At 43.6% G+C, this 18621-nt stretch overlaps 1 protein-coding gene across 1 annotated transcript in view; it reads right to left on the minus strand.

Annotated features, from left to right (window-relative positions):
* CTPS2 (CTP synthase 2) overlaps positions 1–18621 on the minus strand; it is a 99189-nt gene that overhangs the window by 69375 nt on the left and 11193 nt on the right. Inside the window, exons 4-12 of the mRNA XM_079727118.1 lie at positions 17271–17387; positions 16910–16993; positions 15962–16042; positions 12518–12669; positions 8621–8753; positions 6290–6378; positions 5067–5161; positions 3042–3104; positions 2892–2935 (exon numbers count right to left, since the gene is read on the minus strand). Of these exons, the coding sequence (XP_079583244.1) occupies positions 2892–2935; positions 3042–3104; positions 5067–5161; positions 6290–6378; positions 8621–8753; positions 12518–12669; positions 15962–16042; positions 16910–16993; positions 17271–17387 (858 nt within the window). The remainder of the gene's footprint in view (positions 1–2891; positions 2936–3041; positions 3105–5066; positions 5162–6289; positions 6379–8620; positions 8754–12517; positions 12670–15961; positions 16043–16909; positions 16994–17270; positions 17388–18621) is intronic.

An 18621-nucleotide genomic window follows, 5' to 3' on the forward strand; every position in this document is an offset into this window, starting at 1 on the left:
CGCAACAAGAGAAGCCACTGCAATGAGAAGCCCACGCACCACAATGAAGAGTAGCCCCCGGGCTTCCCTGGTGGCGCAGTGGTTGAGAGTCCGCCTGCCGATGCAGGGGACACGGGTTCGTGCCCTGATCCCGGAGGGTCCCACATGCCGCGGAGCGGCTGGGCCCGCGAGCCATGGCCGCGGAGCCTGTGTGTCCGGAGCCTGTGCTCCGCAACGGGAGAGGCCACAGCAGTGAGAGGCCCGCGTACAGCAAAAAAAAAAAAAAAGAGTAGCCCCCGCTCACCACAACGAGAGGAAGTCCGCGCACAGCAACGAAGACCCAACGCAGCCAAAAATAAATAAATAAATTTATTTTTAAAAAAAAATGAGTGAAGAATATCTCTATATCCTTCCACGGGGTGATCTCCACTCCAGCATACATAGTTAAGTGAAAAAAGCAAGGCAGAAAAGATGGGCAGAGTATGCTGTCACTTATCTTAAGAAGGGGAAGGGGTTACAAGTAGACATACAGATTTACTTATACTTTAAAAATGGGAAGATAACCCATTCAAAAAAATGAATTAATGGTTGCCATAGGGAAGGAAGGGACTATGCTGGAGGGGAGAGAACAGAACTAGATTTCTCTGAATCAGTGCTTCTCCACGGGGGCAATTCCACCTGTGTCCCCAGGGGATGCTCGGCAAAGTCTGCAGGTATTTTTAGTCACAGCTGGGGTTTGGGAGAAGTGCACTACTGACATCTAGTGGGCGGAGGCCAAGACGCTGCTGAACATCCTACAATGAACAGGACAATCATCCGGCTCCAAATGTCAATAGTACAAATTATATATCTAATAAGGAACTTGTATATAGATTATATAAAAAACTCTTACAACTTACTAATAAAATGACAAATAACCCAATTTAAAATTGGGCAAAGGATCTGAATAGACAGTTCTCCAAAGATGATATACAAGTGGCCAATAAGCATACGAGAAGATGTTCGACATCCTGAGACATCAAGGAGATGTGAAGCAAAGCCACAGTGAGCCACAACTTCACACCCACTAGAATGGCTATACGGTTGACTCTTGAACAATGCAGGGCTTAGGGGCACTGACCCCCAAGTAGTCAAAAATTCGAATATAACTTTACACTTGGCCCTCTGTATCTGCAGTCCCATACCCGTGAATTCAACCTACTGGATCATGTAGTACTGTGGTATGTATTTATTAAAAAAAAAAACAACATATATGTGGACCCATGCAGTTCAAATCCATGTTGTTCAAGAGTCAACTGTAATCAAAAAGACAATAACAAGTGTTGAGGATATGAAGAAATTGGAACCCTCACACACTGCTGGTGGGAATGTAAAATGCTGCAGCCACTTTGGAAAACAGTCTGGCAGTTCCTCAAAAAATTAAACATACAGTCACCATATGACCCACAATTCCACTCCTAGGTATAGACCCAAGTGAAACAAAAACATATGTCCATACAAAAACTTGTACACAAATATTCATAGCAGCATTATTCGTAGTAGCCAAAAAGTAGAAACAGCAAATGTCCATCAAAGGATGAATGGATAAGAAACAAAGTACTGATACATGCTACAACATAGACAGACCTTGACAATGTTATGCTAAATGAAAGAAGCCAGTCACAAAAGGCCACATATAGTATGATTCCATTTACAATTGACCAACACAGGTTTGAACTGAGCAGGTCCACTTAGACATGCCTTTCTTTCCATAGTAAATAGTACTACATGGTCCATGGTTGGTTGAAGCCGTAGATGCGGAACTACAGATACGGAGGAATGCATATACGGAGAGGCGACTAGGAGTTATAGGCAGATTTTTGACTGCGTGGAGTGTCAGCCCCTGACCCCTGCATTATTCAAAGGTCAACTGTATATGAAATGGCCAGAATAGGCAAATATATAGAGTGACAGAAAACAGATTAATGGTTGCCTAGAGCTAGAAGGATAGGCGGCTTGGGGATGTCAGCTAAAGGGTGTGGAATTTCTTTCTGGAGTAATCAAAATGGTCCAAAATTGATGGTGGTGATGGTTGCAGAAATCTGTGAATGTGCTAAGTCACTGCATTATACACTTTCGACGGCTAAATTTTGTGGTATGTGAATTATATCTCAATAAACTGTTAATAAAAAACCATCACAATGGTGAGGTGTATACTCTGATAGAGGTGGTACAAGGTACAGAAGGCAAAGGCCAGGAAACAAAGGAGGTCAGAAAAGGCTTCCCAGGATGAATAGGAAGTTGTCAGTAATCAGGTTTGGTTTATTTTTGTAATTAAATTCTTCATCGGTTTTATTGAGATTCCAGGGGTAAGGAGGTTGCAGGTGTAGGGAATCTCAGGATACATCTAAAAAACTCATTCAGATTGTCCAACTATAAAACCCCAAGTGCAGGAGAGAGGGGGATGCCATGGGATAGGTTAGCAGAGCAGCAGGTGACAGAGCACAATGGCCTTCGCTCCCAGCCAAAATCTTGGACTGAATGTTTTACAGGAAAAGGAATCAGTGAAAGATGAGGAGCAGCAGAAGAACAGACGGGGATGGGTCTAGAGACAGGACAGCCTGCGTGTTTACAGCAGCTGTGATCAACTGTCGTCACAGTCAACTCAACCCTTTCCTAAACATTCAGCTTGAAAACTACTGCAAAGAGAAACCAATCTAGGACTGTGTCTTCCTTCAAGGCACAACTGACAAGATGGACAATTGAGAACAAAGTGGTTTGATATAAACTAATAACAATAAGAGTAATAAGAATAAGAAAAATCATACATAATTAAAATGTCCTGATGTCAGAATGAAAAAAAATAGTAATAATAACCCCTCATGAGTTTATGCCAGAGCCAGAAACAAAACAATGAAAGTTAAGCCACTTACCACGGGAACATGGGCATTTGGCTCAAATTCTGTGGAATCAGCATCTGAAGATAAAGAAATGAATTCAGTAACTCACCAATACTGCTGAAAAATACTTCAAGTAATAAGAATGCTTTTTACTAAGAGGTTATTATAAAATCTCAGACTTACCTTTCAAGTTAAGGCAGTTTCTCGCAAATTCTATCACTGCCAGTTGCATCCCAAGGCAAACTCCTATTTTTAAAAGCACATATATAAAGCAAATGAATGTTATTTTGTACTGCTTCGTATTTTCTGTTCATTTATTTGCTGTCTATCTCCTCCATCTAGAATGTAGGCTCCAAAAAAGAAAGTTTGCTGCTGTAGCCTCTGCCCTCAGAACATGTGTGGCAGGGGCAGGGAAGGGGTTGGACAACCCAAACTTGAGGAAGAATAAATGCGAGTTCAGAAAAGGCCAGGAAAGGAGAAGGCAAGGTCCAAAAGGCAAATCTGCCTCCCTGCCAATGTGTCTCTAGATTGAGGCACACTTGTGGGCTGGAGGGCTGCCCCAAAGCGCCCGACTCCTTCAGAGAATGTCTAACAACACCTCAATTCAAGAGGGAGTCTCTGTGGGCTGGGACTTCACACCCCCTCTTCTCAAGGTAGATTCACTGCCTTAAATGCAGGCTCTGCTTGCGGGCAGCCCCCAGCTGGCCAGCAGGCTGGGATCCAAGGAGCACCTACAGGTGGGCAGGGGAGTGGGAGGTCTGTGCCCAGCTGCTGAGCCCAGAAGAGCCCTAAACCTCACTGCAGGGAAACAGCAGCAGCTGGGGAAACTGGTACCTCCACCGCAGGCTGGAGCGCAACAGAGAGGCCAAATGGAACTGAACAGAGAGCTCAGTCAGGAGAAAAGGGGACCTGCGTAGGCCCAGGGCTGTTGCCACAGGGATGTGCCCCTCGCCGATCTCCACATTCACTGCGGCCCACCGATTCTCTCCAATAAACAAATGCCAAGGAGCATTCCAGATGCTTTTATAGATGTTCAAGGTACACAGGGGCTCAAAGGAGAGAGCAATCAATATACCGGGCACGCCAGAACAAAAGTCAATAAGCGTGAAACAGCTGAGTGCTTTGGGGGCACTTTAGAAAGTTCCATGAGGCTAGGACATAAAGAGACAGTGTGTTAAGGAGAAATTTAAAGAGCTGCAAACTGTTCTATGCAGTGAAAATTATCTGAAGAACGCTAACCACGTTTAGACAGAAACTAAACAAGATTACTTCAAAAGAAAACAGTGGCCCAGATGAGCTTAGATGGATAAAACAAAGCAAGGTATCAAGGTAACTACTCCTGGCTTCTCTTTTGAAAATGGATCCCAAGTGGAGAGCATCTAGGAAGCTAATCAAAGAACAGGCAAGGGGGAAAATGAAGTCTGCTGATATTAAGTAAAGAGCACCAAAGCTGGTCCACTCGGTTCATAAACCCACCAGCCCATGCAAGCACAGCATGAAACATGGCCTCTCCCCACTCCCTCTTCCGCCTGAATCCCCAGCTGCAGGGCTGCCTTTATCCCATCAGTGTTCCATTTCATCTGGTTTCATTGCTCCAGAAGCCATGCTTTGCAATTTGGACAAACGCATTGAAAAGACCCAGCTCTACTAAATCTTAACAGAGCTGTCCCTGTAACGTTGGATGGTCTTTCTGTACTATCTTTTCTAGAAGGAGCATATAAATTTCAATGTAAGCTTTTTTTTCTGATGAGAAATAACACTGTGGCATTCTGTTGAGATGTTTGCTCGAAGTGGTGAAAGGTGGAATCGGAGAAGGGCAGGTATGAACAGCCTCTTGCTACACAACCAGAAAAGTGGTAAGTTCTCCTGGGTTGGCAAATGTTTTTGGTCAAGGGCCAGAGAGTAGAGATTTTAGGCCTTGCAGGCTGTAGGGTCTCAAACTCTGCCACTGCATCGCAAAAACAGCCACAGACAATAGGTAAACCAACTGGTGTGGCTGTGTTCCAATAAAACTTTATTTACAAAGCGCTGCAAGCCAGGTAAGGCTCGCAGAATATAGTTTCCAGACCCTGTAGCAAACTATTTGGCACCTGAATATTCAAATTCAAGGTCACACTTTTCACATTAACAAACTCTATTACGTGTTACCCTACTAGGTGTCAAAAATCTAAAAAACTCATAGTTAGGATTCATAAACATCAGTTTTACCCAGAAAAGGAATCTTCCTTGACCGTGCCCAAGAAATCGCCTGCAGTTTTCCCAACGTTCCTCTGATTCCGAAGCCTCCTGGCACAAGAACACCACTGCAAGCAACACAAGAGGAGGGGAAATTTGACATTATTTTTATTTGTAAAACTCTTGTTTTCAGCCATTCATGCTTATTGATCCCAAATCCGACACTTGGCACAGCTGCTAGAGAATACGCTTGGAGTCTATTTTCAGAACTGATTACATGATTTCACATCCTGGACTTTCTTCTTGAAATCCTCCCAATGTTATAAAGAAGTTGCAACAACTTCTCACAACTGACCTTGATATATATTTTCTGATAGGTCTTTGCAGCACGTGAGCATGGTGACTGAGAAGCTCAATTCAATTAAAAATGCCACTGAAAGAATTATCTGAATAAAAATAGGTTAAGGTTCTTTTAAAAGTACTTTTATACAAATGTTAAGATGTCTGGGGCTTTCCTCGTGGCGCAGTGGTTAAGAATCCGCCTGCCAATGCAGGGGACAAGGGTTCGATCCCTGGTCTGGGAAGATCCCATATGCCGTAGAGCAACTAAGCCCATGCGCCACAACTACTGAAGCCCATGTGCCTAGAGCCCGTGCTCCGCAACAAGAGAAGCCACCGCAATGAGAAGCCCGCGCACGACAACAAAGAGTAGCCCCCGCTCACCATACCTAGAGAAAGCCCACGCGCAGCAACAAAGACCCAACACAGCCAAAAATAAATAAATTAATTAATTAAAAAAAAAAACACACAAGAGTTCAAGAGAAAAACCCAAGGGCCATGCTACCCTGACAACACAATGCCACCCCCAAAAGTTTTATTGATTACTTACAAAATAAAACCTAGAATCAAAGGATGTGGAAAAGAAAATAAAACCAAGAGAGGAGGGAGGATTGTCATTCTTGCACTTTAACTTTGTATATGTAAGGTCCATCTCTGCATCTTTCAGTAGCATCAGCTCACTCTCCCGCCAATACGGTATCGTCATCCTCCCCAGAATAAAACCATCTCCACTGCACGTGCCACTAACATTGACATGGCACGTTTCAAAGTAAATGCAGCATGAATGCAGCACAACCATCCAGAATCACCACAAGTACTCCAAACTACACTTCAAAATGCACAAAAATTAGTAACTGGGGTAAATCGAATCATGGAAAAAATCACAATGGCGTTCTCCTAACTGGCGTGGTACTTACTCAGCTTTGCAGAGTTTCTGCCAAGCTTCGTGGAATTTCACAGGGTCCTCAGTTTCGGTAGTCTGCTCCAGATCAATGGAGTCTATGTACTAAAAACATGCAACAAGTTAAAGGAACATTTCAGAAAAATAAAAACTGGAAAATACTAGAGCCATCTAATACTGACACAATTATTTGATGACTACTTATTATGCAAACACTGTACTGGTCACTTAGCATAGAAAAGCACCATCTCTGTCTTGTGGCTCTTACAATCTTTCAGGCAGGTTATGAAACCAAATAAACAGGCATCCACATTACAGGGAGGTAATGGCTATGATGGGCAAAGAAGAGAACACTGCGGAAGGAACCAGGAGCCGCAGCTGACACGTATGTGGACCGGAGAGAAGAAGGGCAAGAGTGCCTTCAGGGAAGCCCTCTGGGAAGGGGATGTCCAAGAAGCTAAGCCCTTGAGGATGAGTGGACGCAAGCCGAGCGCGTGTGTGCAGTTGGGGGGCAAGTGGGAAGGGGTGCGGGGGGTGGGGGAGGGCTGTGAAGGAACAGCTTCAAAAATCAGAAAGACAAAAAACAGACAAAAACCAGAAAGTGGTGACCACTCTGGGGACTTCAAAAGAAGCTCCATCCGGTGAGAGAAGTTTATAGCTGAAGCCACTGAAAAATCTGAAGGAACAGAGAGCGATTTTAGAAAAATCACTCTGGCTCAGTGAAGGAAAGGGAGGGAAAACTGAAAACCAGTCAGGAAATTACTGCAAAAGCCAGGCGAGATAAACACAGCACAAGTCCATGATTCAAACAGTACTTAGTAGAAGCCACCATCAATGAATTCTATTACGTGAAAAATGTGTACAACAATTCCTATGTACATAACAGTCCCTATATGTCTATATTATTTTAGAATTTCTGTTGTAAAAATTACTATCTGAATATATCTTAAGATACAAAATTTTACTTTATAAAATTAGTATTATAGCAGATTTTCTATTGTTTTCTTTTTTCTATGAGGGACTGGCGGACTAGGAAGGAAGAGGAAGAACAGGCAGGGAACTATTCCTTGGAAAGTCAAAAATAAAAAGTGATTAGAGAAGGAAGCTACAAAGAGGTGAGAGAAAACTGGATAGGTCCTAAGCTGGAAGTTACTAAGTTTCTTGAACACATAAGTGTATCTTTTGGCTCATTATATTAAGGTTTTACCATTTAAATCAAGATAATAAGGCCTCCCTAAACTGTGATATACGCAGAGAGAATAGCATTAAATATAAACATTTATATAGGGGGAGAAAACTCTAGAAAGATATGCATCAAACTGGGAACGACAGGTACATCAAGAGAAGTGGGATTTCACGGTGGAAGAATCTTCCACTTTCTGCATTTTACATTATGCTTTGCTTAAATTTTCTACAGTGAGCATATACTACTTCTGTATCTAACAAAGAATATATTCGAGCTATATATAACTCCACCTCTGCTATCCCATAATACTGTTTAAAAAACAAACAGTCACTGTTTGCCAGATATCAGTCCTCCAAGTTAGAAAGGGAAATATATATAAATACGGCATTTTAAAAATCTGGGTTCAATTCCCACGCTAAAGAGGAAAAAAAGTTCTATTATTTTCTCATTAGACAAACACAAAATAGTTACATGAGCATGAAGTATATATGTCCCTGAATGTGCAAAGCCTAATTTCAAAAAGTGTGCCTTAAACCTGTATGCAGAAAAAAAGTTAACAGACTGAAATCCTTGGAAATGCCTGCTTACAAGGTTGGCCCTTGTCTGGCATCTGGAAACGTGGATTTGGGGAGGGTTCCCACCATTCCCAAGAACCAGTAAGAGTGGCTCAGTGTGCCTACAGTGTTTGGAGAAACAACATGATTTAAGCTGAACACCTGCTTTCCTCCTGGGAGTCTGAAATTTTGACACTCAGGAGGCAGAGGGCATCTGTGTGACCAGCCCCCAGTAAAAACCCTGGGCGCTGAGTCTCTAATGAGCTTCCCTGGTGACAGCACGTCACCTGTGTTGTTACAGCTCGCTGCTGGGGGATTTAAGCACGTCCTCCGTGACTCCACTGGAGGAGGGCTGTTGGAAGCTTACACCTGGTTTCCCCCAGACTTCATCCCACGTGCCTTTGCCTTTGCTGACTTGGCTCTGCGTCCTATCACTAAACTAAGTCACAACCGTGAGTACAGCTGTATGCTGAGTCCTCTGCGTCCCCCTGGTGAATCATTAACCCTGGAGGTGGACTCGGGGATCCCTGAACGCAACCTGCCTCTCTGCAACACAAGATTTCATGATGAATGCCTGAAATAGGCAGAAGACCAGGTGGGGGCTCACCATCAGATTCAACTTGTGGTTGATGGCCAATGCTGAGTGTTCCAGGGCTTTGAACACGGAGGCATAGCAGTCCCTGAGCTTGGTGTATTTGCCAACCAGGGCTATGGAACACGTTTTCTGTAACCTTTCATACCTGGGAAGGAAAACAAGCTTAAAGGTTATATGCATGTAACATCACATCACAAGCATAATGACAGCCACTGTTCTTATCCCAAGGCACTTTTTAAAACCTGAGGAACAGATGTGCCTTGAACTTGGTGTACTTGACTCAAATTCCCCACCCCACCCCCAAAGAATAACAATCTGTACCCCAAGAGATTTGAAAATCATGAGAAAGCCCAACATTGGCTTACATAAGCAGGCAAAGATATAAATCTGAGGAGAGTATATCAGAGAAAAAGTTAAATGCATTAAAAATAAAAAAGCTCTCCCCAGGCCTCCCTGGTGGCAGTGGTTAAGAATCCGCCTGCCAATGCAGGGGACACGGGTTCGAGCCCTGGTCCGGGAAGATCCCACATGCCGCGGAGCAACTAAGCCCGTGTGTTACAACTGAGCCTGTGCTCTAGAGCCCACGAGCCACAACTACCGAGCCCACGTGCCACAACTACTGAAGCCTGCGTGCCTAAAGCCCGTGCTCGGCAACAAGAGAAGCCACTGCAATGAGAAGCCTGTGCACCGCAACGAAGAGTAGCTCCCGCTCACCGCAACTAGAGAAAGCCTGTGTACAGAAACGAAGACCCAATGCAACCAAAAATTAATAATAAATAAATTCAAAAAAAAGCTCTCCCCATCTAATAAACATGAACTGTCCTGAAATTCATTTATAAGGTGACACTGTATAAGAAAATGCATTCTCAGTGTCAATAGGAGACACTCCAATATTACCTTTGTAAGGTGATACCATATAAGAAAATGCATTCAAAGTGTCTACATTAAAAATAGTTACATTCCCAGCTGGCCCACAAAAGCCAGGTTATTTATGGCATTCCTGAAGAATGGTGCTGAGAGAACTATTTAAAATACTATAAGCCACTTAGATCATTTTTATGAGAAAATTCCATTCTACATGAGACACTCAATCACATTTTACCATTAGAGACATAATCTTTACCGTTGCTTTCGTCAGGAGATCTGTTCAAGGAACATGAAAAATGCCTGGTCTGGTACTAAGTATGCGGGAATGTCACTTGGGGCTGAAGATCTTTTAGGGCTTTGAAGCAAACTGTTCCCCAAACACCTTAGAACGAAAATGTTACCAGGATGAGGAATATTCCTCCTTCATAACAACATCTGCAAAGAGTGACAGAGAAGCCTGATGGAAACAGGCTGGGAGGAGAAAAAGGCACAAGGGGCTAAGAAGTTAAAATTGACAGCAGAGGTGACTTTCTAGGAAGGTGACTGAAGAACGTGAGAGAAAGATGCTAAACCTCTAACTTACCAGTTAATTTTATGTCTCTGTGGAGACTGCCTGCCTGCCTGCCTGTGCTTCGCCCCAGCTCTAGGGAAAGGACTCAGGTAACAAAGCAAGTTGGTATCCAGCCAAGATTCCAAGACGATGTGGGGTGGGGGACGCATCCTGTCCCTCCGGGGAGGGACGCAGGGCTGCAGTCAGCATGGCCAGTCCCTCCTTTCAGCCACTCTCCTTCCACTCACTCGTTGCTGGTCTTCCCGGGGCAGGGTTGGGGGGAGTGGGGGACAGGGGAGGCCACTGGGTCAGTCCAGCCGCCGTCCAGGGAGGTATGCCGAGCCCACGCCCCTGTGCTCTCTTCCCCTCTTGGCCCTGCAGGCTGGGCTCATGGAGCACTGCCCAGACCAGCCAAGCACCTCCCTCCCCTCGTGCTCTCCATTCAGCCATCAGCTGGGTGTGACACAGCAGCTGACTCTGCAGTCAGCTGGTCGGCTTTGTAGGCCCATCCCCCAGCAGGAAGGTTCCCGGGGAGGCAGGGTTGTCCCCACCTCAGGACCCAGGCAAGTTCTTCCACCCAGCTCAACCAGGGACCCCTGGCCTCTGGGCAGCACTGGACCTCCACGATCAACGCTGTCCCTTTGACCTCTGTGTGCCTCCTTGTATCTCTCTACAGGCTGTACTGAGGGGACAGGGCCTAAAGAATGGACACTTCACACTGCCATGACTAATGAACTAACATCACAGCCAACATGATGCAGAGGGACTGATGCTCAATATCCCCTTTGCTTGAAGCCTGAACTGAATGGTGGCCCCAAAAAACATATGTCCCCCAGAACCTATGAATGTGCCCATATCTGGAAAACAGGGTCTTTGCAGATGCAATTAAGTTAAGGATCTCCAGTTGAGATCATCCTGAATTAGAATGGACCCTAACTGCAAAGACAAGCATCCTTATAAAAGAGAAAGGAAGAAGACACAAAGGAGAAGGACACGCGACAAGAGAGGCAGAGATTGGAGTGATGTGCCCACAAGCCAAGGAACACCAAGGAAGCTAACCCCCAGAAGCCAGGAGAAATGCATGGAACAGATTCTCCCTCAGAGTTCCAGAAGGAACCAACCCTGCTGACACCTTGATTTAGGACTTCTAACCTCCACAACTGTGACAGAACAAATTTCTATTGGTTTAAGCCACCCATTTTGTAGTGACTTATTACAGCAGACACAGGAAACTAATACAGAAACCAAACACTGGCTTTAAAAAGCACAGAGGCATAGAGTAAAATTTAGAACTATTTCCAACACGAAGAGTTAAAATATTAAAGTTTCTAAACGCTTTTAAAATTTTAAAGTGAAAGGGCAAAAGAACTTTCAATCTACTAGTCATCTACCAAAGGTCAGTGCTTTTGTCATCATCAAATCATTTAAATTATTGTTACCGACATCAGTAACCAATAGTGCCTGATGTGATGTTAAGGCCTGGTGTATTTTCTCTCATAAGTGCCACAACGTGGTACTAGTATCCCCCCAGTTATATATGGATGGGAGAATAAGCCCAGAGAGGTTAAGTAATCTACCCAAACTCAAAAACAGCTAGTGAAAGGAGGAGCTGGGGTCTGAATCTATGGTGCCCGACACCAGAGCTTACGTTTTTTCATTGAGATATAACTGACATACAACATTACATTAGTTCCAGATGTATAACCTAATGATTCAATATATTTATATATTACGAAATGATGACCACAATATTCTAGTTAGCATCTATCACCGCACATAGTTACAATTTTTTTTGTGTGATGAGAACTTTTAAGATCTACTCCTTAGCAACACCAGAGCCTTCACTTGTAACTACTGCGCCTATTGCCTCTACTTCAGCTGCAGGAGAAGTCAAGCAGCCAGGACTTTATGGAGTCACGCCTCATCAACATTTAGTAAAAGAAAACAGGTGATGGGGATTTAATCTGTATACGACATCAAATTAGACAAACCTTGCTGAAATCAATATGACTGTCTTAAAGCTAAAACCTATCAGGGGTTTTTAATGCCGATACTGATAGTTAATAACTGCAAGATAGAACAACAATGCCATAGCCAAAACTTCCCATTCAGAAGGATTTTCTTTAAGAAATGTTAGCCAAATCTTAAAAACAAGCAAAACAAAACAAAGCCTGTAGCATTTTAAACAGTTTAAAATATTCAGAAACTAAATAATAAACTAATAAATAAATGCTTCCAAAAGTTTTTTAAAATTCTGGAATCCAAATGCCTTCAATTCACTTTGCTTTAGTAGAGCAAAATCAAAGGCCCCAGAAATCTTCAGAGTACAGCAAAACACCCTAACAATATGCTAGAGCTTTAGATGTTTCCAGAACCAAACATACCCATGTGGAAAGTGGAATGCTACATAGTTACCTTTTAAGGTACACCTCAGTGCTACCCCCAAACCCAAGAATTATGAAAAATTACATTAGTAATTCCTTTCACAGTACCTGTCAGCCATATTTTTCCACTTGAAAAGCAAATTACTTGCAGAATCCCCAATAGGCAGATCCAATCTCGCTTTGAAATATTTAACGATGCCTTGTTCCTCCAAAAGCACAGGTACTCGGTAGGTAGAAGAAACATCGTGGATACATATAACCTGATCAATGATGATAAAACACCATATTTAATGGAACAACTCAAGTATGCCACAAAATGAACGTAAGAATGAACCAAAACTCAAGAGAGATGGCAGTTTATTTTTACTGACAGAAGAAAACCAAGAACACAGCAACCTAAACAGGAGTCAGATTTACACAAGGTTAGTTGGATCTAATTACAAAACACTTTGAAGTCATTATTCTACATCTGGAACCATGGATGCTATGGTAGAATATATATATATTTTTCCCTATATACACATTCTTTGTTCCTAGTTCCTGGCACAGGGCTTCAAAAACATTCAAAATTTCCTGAGTTATAGGGGTAACTTTGTTAAGTTCATGAGGTGACTCAGGGTGGCCCCTAGATGACTTCAGGATGGGAGTTGGTCACCAGAAAAACCAAGCAGGTCATTAGAAGGCTGGAACTTTCAGCCACCTGACCTCCACGGAGGGGACAGGGGCTAGAGACTGAGTTCAATCAGGTGACCAATGATTTACTCCATCATGCCTACGCAATGAAACCCCAATCAAAATGCTGAACATCAGGACTCAGGGGAGCATCCTCGCTGGTGAATTTACAGTGTACTGGGAAGGTGGTGCACCCTGACTCCACAGGGATAAAAGTTCTTGTGCCTGGGACTCTCCTAGACCTTGCCCTTTGTGTCTCTTCATCTGGCTGTTCACCTGCACCCTTTACAATTAAACAGTTATCATAAGTATAGCACTTTCCGGAGTTGTGAGTCATTCTAGAGAATTATCAAACCGGAGGTGGTTATGGGAAGCTTCAACTTTGTAGTCAGCCCGGCAGAAGCGTGGGTGGCTTGGGACAATAGAAACCTGCGGCGAGTGTCTGAAGTGCAGGGCAGTCTTATAAAGACCTGCGGAGTCTGATGCTCACTCCAGGTAGTTAGTGTCTGAGCTGAACTGCAGGAACCCCAGGGGGTGTCAGAGACTTGGTATTGGAACATGAATGCTTTATATGTCAGTATCCAAGACACATGGCCCAAGGCACCATCTTCTAAGCCTAGGTTAAGGCAGTAGCAATGAATACATACACCTTGTCTTCTAAGTGTGGGTATGAAGTTTGTTTGTTCACTCATTTGTTGTTGCTGCTGCCTCCGTAGTTGCTTTTGTCTGTGCTCCCTTCACTTGGGTAAATTTAGAAGCACACATTAACACAGTCAAATTAATTACACTTGTGAGGGGAGAAAGGCTCTTTTAAATGCCAGGTGGTGTGGTTGTTTTTCACACCCTAAGGAGCTTTCACCACCCTCTCAGGTACATGCAAAGGGCTACTGGCAGGCATTTAAGGATCTGCCACATCCTAAATAAATGCCAAGAAATGTTCTGCCAACTCTATGTGTTCAGTCTTTCCCAATCCATAGCTATCCAACCAAGGGTTCCTAAGCTGTTTGGACATGGACAACTTGATACTTAAGACTATTGTGTCTCACCCATGCATTCCGTGATACAATTCAAAGTGCCAAGATGTCACTGATATGAGGCTCCATCCCAATTATTAATTAAAATTATTGATAAATCTCTGGACAGCCACAACTCCCACAAGTGGAAGGCATGAGGTGTGGAGCTATTTACTCATTTATCCTCCAAGCCAGAGACATTTTTTCAAATATCATGGTAACAGAGAACATCACAGAGACGCCTGTGACTTTCCATTCCCTCCTCAGCAATCCAGGTGAGAAGAGCTCTAAATGTAAGTTCACCAGGAACTAAGAAATGGGAGAATTAACTCATATGAGAAAAAGCAATGTGCTGACAGATGTCGAAAACAAACTTACGGTTACTGGGGGTGGGGGAGTAGTGGGAGGGATATTGGGAGATTGGGATTGACATATACACACTACTGTATATAAAATATAGATAATTAATAAGAACCTACTGTATAGCACAGGGCACTCTACTCCATACTCTGTCATGACCTATATGGGAAAAGAATCTAAAAAAGAGTAGATAGATATACGTATATGTAGAGCCGATTCACTTTGCTGTACAGCAGAAACTAACACAACATTGTAAATCAACTATACTCCAATAAAATTTTTTTTAAAAAAAAGCAGTGTGCTAAAAAATGGCTAATAGACTAGCCTGTGGACTGATGAGACAGAACATTCTTCAGAATCTATAGTTATAAAGAAAATAAACTCAAGAATTCCCTGGCAGTGCAGGGGTTAGGACTTGGCACTTTCACTGCTGTGGCCCAGGTTCAATCCCTGGTCGGGGAACTAAGATCCCGCAAGCCATGTGGCATGGCCAAAAAAAAAGGAAACTCCATACGGTTGAAAGTTTGGACTGTATCATCTGTTCTCAGAGCTCTCAGCAACCCAACTCTAAAAGCTGTATCCTTCTATTTCGGAAACCAGGTTAAATGTGTGTGTGATACCCACACCAAGTACTATTTACAAAAAACAACGGAATAAAACCAAAATGGCTTGATGACACACAGATATAGGAGAGTGCTTTAAACCTGCCATCACATTTTTCAAAGGAGTTCAGACTTGTGCACTGACCCTGAAGCATCAGGCAGTGAATTACATCAGCCTGCCTCCTGAGACTCAGAAATCTGATTAGGTGGTTTTTAGGCTTCAGAGAACCCCGAGCTAATCTGAAGAAAACAAAAGGTTTCTGCCAAACCTCGCCCTTTTCCTGAGCACCCGTCATATCACTTTTTAAACTCCAATCCCTTGTGCCTGAGCCTTATTGCAAACAAGAGACAGAGATAAGCAGATGAAAGAGAAAAAGATGAAAGAGAAAAGAAAAGCCGGCTCTTGGATACCCAGGTGGAAAGTCCTGCAGAACAGAGGACCTGAACCCACGTCACAGTGGTTTTTGTAGCAATGAACTGAACTGAGGCCACCGATGTAATCAGAAGTGATAGTGTGAATGTCACCGTAATGTGTGGTTTGGGGTGAGTTAAGCTGTAACAAGTACAAAAGAGAAATCAAAGTAAAAGCCATAAGTGTCCTGGAAAGACAAGATAAAGAGACGATAAGCAGGCGTCAAATGGTTCTCTCTAGAGGTTGGACTGCGAGTTAAAAAAACAACCCACTTGGTTTTGTACCTACAATTAAAATTTAAGGAGTGAAACACACAATCTATTTCAGGAGTCTCAAGACTGTTCACTTAAGGGCAAGGGAGCCGTAGTTGCATATGAGTCCCCCAAATCTTTTATAAATGTTGCAAAAAGTAATACGATAATTTAAGAGGTGTAAAATGCTGGCATCAGCAGAAGTGCCTTCAAGGCATTCAAATCTAAAGAGCAGCACTAACCTGTTCAGGGTTCACGTGACAAAACATAGAAATCTTTTCCTTCACAGCCATTTCGATGGGCGTTGAACTTCGGCAGACAATCTGTCAAAGTCAATTACGCACGGGTTAGCAGACAGGAACTGGGCTGTTCACACCGCCACTGATTTTCAGGAGGATGCTACGTTAATTTTGCTCCAGGAGACTTGACCGAGTGGGCATTTCTCCATCCTGGGCGTTCCACTGGGCTACTAGAAATTGGTCTGAGCACTAATACAAGCAAGTGTAACCAAACTCAACACAAATCCACCGGTAGGAAATGGCAAGGCATTTCTAGCGAACAGACTCGAGGCTCACAAAAGTTACTTCTTTAAAACTACAAGAATAGAGCCAGACCAAGGGTTGGCAAACTTTTCTCTAAAGGGCCAGATGGTAAAAGCTTTAGGCTTTGCAGGTCATGCAGCTGCTGCCGTGACTCCTCATGGTACCACCATGAGCAAAGGCAGCCAGAGACAAATGTGGACAATGAGTGGTAGTGTGCTGTAGAAAAACTTCCTTTACAGGAGGCAGGTCTGCAGGCCCTTACTTGCCAGCCTCTGATCTAGACTACTGGCAATAACTGGATTACTGCTATAAATAAGAGCAGGGATAGCCCGACCTAGCAGGCTCATAGGAAAATCTCCCAGGTCCCACCTCCCTCTAAGGGACCCAGGGACCACACAAATGACAGGACATTGCACTTGCCCAGATGCCAGTGTGGCCAATCAAATGAGGACCTGGAGAAGAAGAGATGGCCAATTTAGAAATGTGTGAAGCGACGCTTGAGGATGAGGGAATAAGCCTTCCCCAGCTCCCAGATACAAAAAGCTCAGTCATAGAAACCATTTGAGAGGTAGGAAGGACTTAGATGATGTTATAATTGAAGAAACGGAGGTCCTATTCCAAGAAACTTACCCACTCTCTTTAACTCACCAGATCGGGAGACAGGCCTAACCCCCTCAGCGCACGGACACTGTTTTGTGTGGGTTTGGTTTTCTGTTCTCCAGTAGCACTGGGCTGAAAAGAAATGGGTCACTGTCAGTACACTGGACATCTAGCTCTTCTGGATAATGAATGGCTTCCTGGTTTAAAATTTTCAATAGGGGGCTTCCCTGGCAGTCCAGTGGTTGACTCTGCACTTCCACTGCAGGGGGCGCAGGTTCAATCCCTGGTCAGGGAACTAAGATCCCACGTGCCACACAATGCGGCCAAAACAAAAAGAAAGTGGAATAAACAGAGTATCATAGGAAGACCTACAGGAGTTGCTGACTACACACTTATCTGGAAAGCTCACCTGTGGGACAAGGCTAACATGGATATTACAGAAATTCTCTCTTTTTGCTTTAAACTGGAATTGTCTGAACGCTTCCACAAATGGCATTCCTTCAATGTCTCCAATGGTGCCACCCAGCTGGGAATGGAAAAAAAAGACACAAGAGATCAAATAGCTTCTGTGGTACACAGACTAACAGAACAATTCTTAATACACTAAGCGTGAGAACTGAAGTCCCCCGAAAATGGGGATCACTAATAGGCTGTCAACCCTTCACCTCATCAAGACTGAAAAAAAATTTTTTTTAAAGAAAAGGAGCGGGACTTCCCTGGTGGCACAGTGCTTAAGAACCTGCCTGCCAAGGCAGGGGACACAGGTTCGAGCCCTGCTCTGGGAAGATCCCACATGCTGCGGAGCAACTAAGCCCGTGTGCCACAACTACTGAGCCTGCGTTCTAGAGCCCGCGAGTCACAACCACTGAAGCCCGTGTGCCTAGAGCCCGTGCTCCGCAACAAGAGAAGTCACCGCAATGAGAAGCCCACGCATCGCAATGAAGAGTAGTCCCGCTCGCCACAACTAGGGAAAAGCCCGCGTGCAGCAATGAAGACCCAATGCAGCCAAAAATAAATAAATAAATCAATTTTTTTTAAAAAGGGTTTGTTTAAAGAAAAAAAAAAGAGCACTTTAAGAAAAGAGAAGGGAATTCCTAAGCAGATAAAAAGATCCAGAATATACACCACAGAGGAGTGAGATCAGTTAGTTTCTACCAGTGGTCCCGTTGGAAGGGAGAATTCAAATCCAGTGACAGTATGAGAAAAGGGAGAGCCATCTGGTTCTGCCTGGTGTGAAACAGTTAGCATTCTCCCTCTCTCTCTCTCTCTCTCTCTCTTTCTCTCTCTCTCTCTCTCTTCATGAACACACACACACAAACAAACACACATACACACACACACCTGTATGCAGCTGAACAGTCTCCTTGTAATGGTGGTACTACCAGAATTAAATCACTTGTAATAAAACATGCTGGCTCTCTGAAAGAAGTAGTACCAAAAACCCCGAGAATATTCCTGACAGTGTAATCCTTTGACAAATGTTAACTTAATTTACATTGTACTTCCAATAAAGTTACTTAAGCATTTTACTTTAGACAAGGATAAAATTCACCTTAACGCATTCGTCCTCACCATAGTTAAATACTTAAAGATTATCATCCAGATTTTTAAATTAATTCTTTAGTATTTGAGCATCTACTACAGGCTCAACACTTTAAATGAGCTGCTGGGAAGAACTTAAGACAACCTGCTCCTGAGGAGCTCGGAATTTAGCGAGGAGAATAAGGCAGAGCTAAAGAACAATAAAGCAAGAGTAAAAC

This window comes from Hyperoodon ampullatus (assembly GCF_949752795.1).
Source record: "Hyperoodon ampullatus genome assembly, chromosome: X".
Lineage (NCBI taxonomy): Eukaryota > Metazoa > Chordata > Mammalia > Artiodactyla > Ziphiidae > Hyperoodon > Hyperoodon ampullatus.